Source organism: Miscanthus floridulus, chromosome 16, assembly GCF_019320115.1.
Source record: "Miscanthus floridulus cultivar M001 chromosome 16, ASM1932011v1, whole genome shotgun sequence".
Classification (NCBI taxonomy): domain Eukaryota; kingdom Viridiplantae; phylum Streptophyta; class Magnoliopsida; order Poales; family Poaceae; genus Miscanthus; species Miscanthus floridulus.
The window spans coordinates 35,920,045-35,927,875 of record NC_089595.1 but is presented as its reverse complement, the minus strand read 5'-3'; the positions used below and the strand labels follow the sequence as shown (position 1 = coordinate 35,927,875).

The 7,831-nt window shown below is 46.2% G+C and overlaps 1 protein-coding gene across 1 annotated transcript; it reads left to right on the top strand.

Moving 5' to 3' along the window:
- Positions 1-310: 310 nt before the first annotated feature.
- LOC136511698 (heat shock 70 kDa protein 15-like) lies at positions 311-6,696 on the top strand. Its single transcript, XM_066505735.1, has 10 exons — positions 311-519; positions 882-2,108; positions 4,067-4,276; positions 4,358-4,453; positions 4,545-4,769; positions 5,080-5,274; positions 5,352-5,498; positions 5,608-5,757; positions 5,987-6,117; positions 6,204-6,696. The coding sequence occupies exons 2-10, from the start codon at positions 939-941 to the stop codon at positions 6,439-6,441; spliced, it is 2,562 nt and encodes an 853-aa protein (XP_066361832.1). The 5' UTR covers positions 311-519; positions 882-938; the 3' UTR covers positions 6,442-6,696.
- The last annotated feature ends 1,135 nt before the right edge of the window (positions 6,697-7,831 follow it).

The following is a 7,831-nucleotide window of genomic DNA, read 5'->3' as shown; positions in this document are numbered from 1 at the left end:
CGTCCCCTGCCGTTATTATTTAATTAATATATATCATGACCTAATTGTTAATTAATATATTGTTAACGAATCGTTAATTAATATATTACTAACCTAATCGATTACCAACTAATTTAATAGCTAGCACAATTCGCCGACCTGGCGACCTCCGTTCCTACAGGAGTCATGAAGAGTCCAGAACGTTCTATTGTGCACCCTGCGAACGCGGGCCCAACACGTCAGATGGAAGAACAAACAACAACCCGGGCCCAACACGTCAGACGGACGAACGAACAACATCTCTGGCAACTCCTAGAACGTTCACGGCCACACCCGACACCCGACACATATCGCACAGCTCCGCCGCCCCTCGTACTCGATGAGATATATCGCCGCCTCCCCTCGCGAGGCACTCGTGGAGACGACGACGACGACGAGTGACGACTACGACGCGAGAAGTCGAGGCGCCGCAGCCTGCTAGGACCGAGCTTCAGGAGGTCTCCAACGTCCTCGGCCCCGCCCCGCCCTGCGCCGCCGCTGGTACGATCCGATCCTTCCTCCGCCTTCTTTCTTCGCGCGAGAGCTCTATGCCGGTCTCTGCGTCCTCCGGTCGAGTGTGCGTCCTCCGGTCGACCTAAATAATCAGGCAGCTTTCACTCTCTTCGGATATTTTTTAGCGTTTTGAAATCGCGTTTTATATATGTTTTTCGAGATTTAGCCGACGGCCGGGTTTTGGGGTTTCAGAGGTTTTAGATCGGGTTTTGTGGCTCTTTTGGATTGAAAAATCGATTTCTTCTGTGGATGTTTTTGTGGCTGAGGAGGACAAGGTTGACGTTTATATGCCAAGGATTATTGTGATGCCGCTGGCGTGCCTAACAGCGAGATCTCGCTGCTGTTTGCAGGGATTGATTGTGATCAGATCTATTCTGTAGTGGTCAGCAGCTGAGGGTGGACCGAAGATGAGCGTTGTGGGATTCGACCTCGGCAATGAGAGCTGCATCGTGGCAGTCGCGCGGCAGCGCGGCATCGACGTGGTCCTCAACGAGGAGTCCAAGCGCGAGACCCCAGCCATCGTCTGCTTCGGGGACAAGCAGCGGTTCATCGGCACGGCCGGCGCCGCATCCTCGACCATGAACCCCAAGAACTCCATCTCTCAGATCAAGCGCCTGCTCGGCCGCAAGTTCTCCGACCCCGAGCTGCAGAGCGATCTCGCCTCCTTCCCCTTCCGTGTCACGGAGGGGCCCGATGGGTTTCCTCTGCTCCATGTGCGGTTCCTGGGCGAGGAGCGGACGTTCACCCCCACCCAGCTGCTTGCCATGGTGCTGTCCAATCTGAAGGGCATTGCCGAGGGGAACCTGAACACCGCGGTTGTTGATTGCTGCATTGGCATCCCTGTGTACTTCAGTGATTTGCAGCGCAGGGCTGTTCTTGATGCCGCTACTATTGCGGGCCTCCGGCCGCTGCGGCTATTCCATGAGACAACTGCCACGGCGTTGGCTTATGGCATTTATAAGACTGACCTCCCAGAGCATGACCAGCTAAACGTTGCATTTGTTGATGTCGGTCATGCTAGCATGCAGGTCAGCATTGTTGGTTACAAGAAGGGGCAGCTCAAGATGCTTTCGCATGCATATGACCGTTCTCTTGGCGGGAGGGACTTTGATGAGGCCCTCTTCAAGCACTTCGCGGCAAAGTTCAAAGAAGAGTACAAGATTGATGTCTACCAGAATGCCCGTGCATGCCTTAGGTTGCGTGTGGCGTGTGAGAAGCTTAAGAAGGTGCTGAGCGCCAACCCAGAGGCTCCACTGAACATTGAGTGCTTGATGGATGAGAAGGATGTGAGAGGGTTTATTAAGAGGGACGAGTTTGAACACATCAGTGCACCTGTGCTGGAACGTGTCAAAGGACCCTTGGAGAAGGCCTTGGCTGAAGCTGGCTTGACAACTGAAAATGTGCACTTTGTTGAGGTTGTCGGATCTGGTTCTCGTGTTCCGGCCATAATCAAGATAATCACTGAATTTTTTGGGAAGGAGCCGAGGCGAACCATGAATGCAAGTGAGTGTGTTGCGCGGGGATGTGCTCTTCAGTGTGCTATTCTCAGCCCCACTCTCAAAGTGCGGGAATTCCAGGTATGAGCTCATTCTTTTTTTATATATTTGTATCTGGTTTTAAGCTATGGAATTGTTAGATTATTCCAGTTCTGGTCCATATCATAAACTGTTGTCTATGCTTCATTGACACTATTGCATAGACTTATACATGTTAAGGTTTGGAAAGCTGTGTGTTACTGCGCACTCTAACATACTAATGTTTAGGGAAACGTGTCCACTGGAACTGCAAGTTCAAGCAAAATAGTTCACATAACTTTCGTGCCAATAATTGAATAGTCTTGTCACCTTTTTACTTTCAATGCCATCTTCAGCTGTTGAGATCCGCTTGTTGTGTCTAGCTCCGTGTTCCTTTTTCCTAGAATTAATACTCAGTTTGAAGACAGTATTAGGTGCATTGTCCTTTTTTGTCATTACACAGTGACATGCACTATTGCCCATAAATTGGTGAAATGGGTGTTTAGTGGAGTAGCAAATATATATACTCAAGGTTAAAAGTGCTAAGGCGGTATCTAGGCGGTAAGCTTCAGCCTAGAGCCTAGGCGCGCTTAGGCAAGCCTAGGCGTTCTCTAGGTGTTTCCTAGGGTGCAGAGGAGACATGGACAGAGGAGCAGAGGAGACATGGAACAGAGGAGCAGAGTAGATGGAGCACAGGAGAGCTGAGAGGGGAGGAAGCAGTTCACGGGCCTGCCCTTTACCCTTCCCATGCGTCCACTTTCTTTTCCCACGCGCGCCGGCCAAATCCTGCGCTTCCCCTCCCCGTGCACGTCTGCCCACCAATCCCGCGCTTCCCGTCCGTGCGCGAGCATCCAGCCACAAAAAATCGGGCTGCCCGCGTGGCTCCAACTCCAACACCACCTCGTCCGCCTAGGGGCCTGACTAGCCCCTAGTCGCTGCGGTTCCCCTCCGCCTAGCGCCTACTCGTGCTTAGGCAGCTGCGGAATTCCGCCTTGTATACTTGTGATTCAGTTTGGTTGGCAATACTAGCTACCTTCCTAGTCAGTGCAAATTTCCTATGGTGTCTAATATTTACTATATTTAATGCATGTGGTCTGTTTTTTTGCTGGTTTTAATATCTAACAAGGAGAACTCTTTTGATTGCTCAGTCATCTGTCTGGTCATTTTTTTTTTCAAAAGGCCTTCTGAAACAACCTTTAAGGGCCCCTTCGGATTTGTAGGATTGGCAAAGGAATTTCATAGAATTCAACTTCCAAAGGATTTTTTCCTACACTTTCCTTTGGTTCACAGGAAAGGCAAGGAAATATTCCATAGGATTTCATTCCTATAGCCCAGTTTCATAGGAAAATAAACAAGAGCTCGGAACTCTTGGAAAGTTTCCTGGCGCAAAGAGAGATCGTTCGCAGCTCTGTCTGTGCTGATTTTTTTGGTGTCTGACTGCAGCCTTTTGCTTTGAATGCTCCACGCATAGTTGTTCAGTTTAAAAAAAAGAAAGCATCAAGTTCCTTTGTTTTACCTGGGCTGCTACCAAAGGCTCCCTCATATACTTTCCTATGTTTTCAATTCCCATAGGATTAGGAAAACATGACAACTCAATTCCTATATTTTTCCAATCCCTATATTTTTCCAATCCCTATATTTTTCCTATCCTATGTTCCAATGGCACCCTGAGCCTTTTATGGAAAAAAATTGCTCTAGTTTTTGCTGGAATGTAGGTGATCAAGTTCATTTCATCTTCCCATATGCACTACTGTGGCAGTGTTAAAAAAACACCCCCTGCATTGCCTTTAGTGTTAAAAAAACACCCCCTGCATTGCCTTCAGTGATCTGTTTCATGTTCAACAGTTGATTCTCATAAAAGGACATAGTGCTGTATTATTATGTATTTTAGAACCTAATGATATAGAACTGTCTTAAATGTAACATTAGGATATGATACTTTTTTTATGCCTTGTATCTTTTTTTTTTTTTTTGAATTATGCCTTGTATCCTAAGGATGACTCTGGATTGATGGTTTGCAGGTTAATGATGGGTTTCCTTTCTCAATTGCATTGTCATGGAAACAAGACTCCCAGAATAGTGCACCCCAACAGACCATTGTATTCCCAAAGGGGAATGCAATTCTTAGCATTAAAGCTCTAACCTTCTATAAATCCAGTACATTTGAAGTTGATGTTTTGTATGTGGACACGGGCGACTCGCAAATTCCACAAAAGATAAGCACTTACACAGTAAGCAACCCTTACACAGTGTCCATGTTATACTATAGTTTTTCTGTTGCTATTTGTTATAATGTGCTGAAATCTATGTAGATTGGCCCTTTCCAACCCTCCAAAGGTGAGAAGGCCAAACTGAAAGTTAAAGTGCGTCTCAACATCCATGGGATTGTCACAGTTGATTCAGCAATGGTAAGTTACTAGACTAGGTGCTCATTGAGCCTTCTTGGGGATAGCTGCCAAGTGTTCCCAACACTGTGCTTTATGCTATTTTTGCTTGCAGATGCTGGAGGAGGAGGATGTGGAAGTTCCAGTCTCATCTGCTAATGAAGCTCCAAAGGATACTACAAAGATGGACACGGATGATGCACCAAGTGATCCTGTTTCTGGAACTGATGTGAATATGCATGAGCCTAAAAGTGCTGATACTACTGAGGCTGCTCCTGCAGCTGAAAATGGAGCACAAGATCCTGAGGAAAAATCTGTTCCAATGGAAACTGATGCAAAGGTGTGATATATTCACAAATCTTGGATTTAGTACATGTGGATGGATGATATTTTGTTTTGCAGCATGCTGATGAATTTAATGGTTTTTAGATTGTTATGAGTGAGCTTCCATAATCAGTTCTTTCTCTTTATTCTGACTGCTAGTTGTCGTATCTTGAGATGTCATACTCATAGGAGAAGGTTAATTTGTAGGCTATCTTGTTGTGTTTCATGCAAGTTATATACTTGCACTCTTGTTCAGTTCATGAATGCTTTGGATGTATATTCAGAAGATTGGTAATTTGTTGATTTACTTTATATATTTTATTTAGGTTGAGCCATCGAAAAGGAAAGTTAAGAAAACTTCTGTTCCGGTCCATGAGTTGGTCTACGGCGCCTTGGCTGCAGCTGACCTGCAGAAGGCTGTAGAGAAAGAGTATGAGATGGCTCTTCAGGACAGAGTAATGGAAGAAACCAAAGAGAAGAAAAATGCTGTGGAAGCTTATGTCTATGACATGCGTAATAAGGTATGTGGAGATGCGTGCCCTGATTGTTTTCCTTGTGAACATAATCAGTATCTAATGGTTTGTTTCCTTGTATTTAGCTCTACGACACGTACAGCGATTTTGTCACACCTGAGGAGAAGGAAGGGTTGATTGCAAAGCTTCAGGAGGTTGAAGATTGGCTGTATGAAGATGGTGAGGACGAGACAAAGGGAGTCTATATTTCGAAACTGGAAGAGCTTAAAAAGGTATTCCTACATGCACTGAATTACAGCACTGCTTGGTCTACTATGCCCACGGAGACTTCTCTTCTTGCATGTTTGTGGATTAGATGACACAAGTTTTCTTCAATTGCAGATTGGTGATCCAATTGAGGCACGATACAAGGAGTGGACGGAAAGGGGTTCTGCTGTAGATCAACTGGTGTACTGTATCAACAGTTTCAGAGAGGCTGCGTTGTCCAATGACCAGAAGTTTGACCATATCGACATATCTGAGAAACAGAAGGTAGGCCAGAGTGACATTCTTTTTTTAATTACTATTTGGTTTCAGTAGCACTGTGTACGACTCTGGACACTAGCTGTGGAAGGCTCATGGGCAGGTCAGGCGTGGACATGATCACATGATTGTTCTGTTCCCTGTTATGGTTGTCATGTCCTGTGATTTTTTTGCCAAGCATGTGCTGTAGAAGAGGTAAATCTTACTGATAGTTGCTTATCTTTTTTGTTGGGCACAGGTGATCAATGAGTGCTCTGAAGCAGAGAACTGGTTAAGAGAGCGGAAGCAGCAGCAGGATGCCCTACCGAAGCACGCTAATCCTGTGCTGCTTGTATCAGATCTGAAGAAGAAAGCTGAAACACTTGACCGGTTCGTTGTCAAAGAAGCTCTCTCTCACATCAATCTGAATGTAACACTGTGATTCTGACAATCCGTTCTGAAACCATGTTTTACAGGTTCTGCAAACCGATCATGACAAAACCAAAGCCAGCTCCGAAGGCACAGACTCCACCACCACAGACTCCACCGCCGCAGCCTGAAACCCAAGCACCTGAGCCTCAAACACCAGAGCAACAACAAAGCGGGTCTGGTGCAGCTGGTGAGCCAGGGAGTGAGGGAGGTGTGCAGCAGGCCTCCGGTGAGCAAATGGACATGGACAAGCCTGACGATTCTGCAGATGCCGCTGCGGCATAAGTTTGGTTTTCATCTCTGTCTTATGATCGATCAAATTTTCCTGTTATTGTGTCTGGTAGGTGGATGAGTTTAAAAGGCTACACTAGCGTTCTCCCAAGCGGTTTCGTTTGCGGGGTTGGCAGTTAGATTGAGGTATGCGTCTTGTCCAGCGTTGTTTTGATCTGGACTAAATCCAAATAGAAATGTTGCATGATCGAATTGTACCATTGGAATCTCATAATCGACTGTTGTGGATGGATGATTCGACCAAAGGTAGATTTACATGTTTATTACTTCATGGAACTTAGATTCCTTGAGTTAGGTTGCGTCAGAGTTAACGTGATACATGTTTCGTTGAAGGCTACATATTCTCGAAACAAGAAATGGCTACTGGTATATCTGAATGTTTTTGTGCGGGTAGAATCTAAGCAGTTTTTTACGTGTTGCCCTTTGCGAAGAAACTGCGCTTTGAGTCTCTTGTGAGGTAGGTTTAACCGTTGAAGTCATCTCCCATTTAGCGTATACCTTCGCACATGTCTAATCTGTATCGGTCGACGACGTTGTTTGTCTAATTCTATAGACTGAGAATTGAGTGCTTAACGAACCCGGCAGCCGGCAATCAAACCCTTTGATTTAGAAACTTCATTTTCGAGTGTGGTGGCTGGATTGGGTAAGGGCTACTCACAACCTTGTCTGTTTCTGTCCTATAATATATAAAATAATGTTATTTATAGTTCTATCTCTGTTCCCTGCAATCAAACCCTTTGAGAAACTTGAATATACGAGTAAAAGTTTCGTATTTGCTCTGCTTTCGCAGCGATGCTTTCAATTCCTCCACGCTTATAAATAATAAATCCACTGGAAATCTGAAGCTGGACCCAAAGGGAAAAAAAAGACACGGCTGACGGCTGTGACTCCACTGCTGACCATTGCACTTTTGTGTTATTGTGTACAGTATCTCACTCAGACCTTCACGTGTTTCTTTTATGATGATGGTGTCTTTTGACCGGAGAAGACCTCTCGTTCAGTCGTTCACGTGTTGCACCAGGCATCAGCCCTGGTCCCCGGTGGAATGTTCGATCGGGAGCCAAGCAAAAAGAAGCTTCCTTCTCCTCTGCCATCTGCTCAGTGACTTTGAACGTTGTTTAGGCTGGTGAAGCGAAGGCGACGGTGAAATTTCCCTTGGCGCAGGCAACCATTTTGGCCCCCCGGCTGTTCTGTTCCCCGTGGCCCGGGAGAAGTTTCATTCCAGTTCTGTCTGGTTTCAGAGACCGGGGAAGTCGCCGCCGCCGCCTTGGACTGCTTGGTTGAGTTCATGGACCGGCTGGCCAGCTGGCTGTGGTCAGCGGAACCGTGAAGTGAACGTGAGCAAAGGGGATCCTCTAAGGTTACGTAACCGAGACCGCCGGGG

What these genes read in the sequence shown, in the direction of transcription:
- LOC136511698 (XM_066505735.1), top strand. Translation starts at nt 939, where the DNA reads ATGAGCGTTGTGGGATTCGACCTCGGCAATGAGAGCTGCATCGTGGCA. An exon ending in TCTATGACATGCGTAATAAG is followed by an intron (nt 5,275 to 5,351) that starts GTATGTGGAGAT and finishes CCTTGTATTTAG; the next exon opens with CTCTACGACACGTACAGCGA. An exon ending in AAAGCTGAAACACTTGACCG is followed by an intron (nt 6,118 to 6,203) that starts GTTCGTTGTCAA and finishes CATGTTTTACAG; the next exon opens with GTTCTGCAAACCGATCATGA.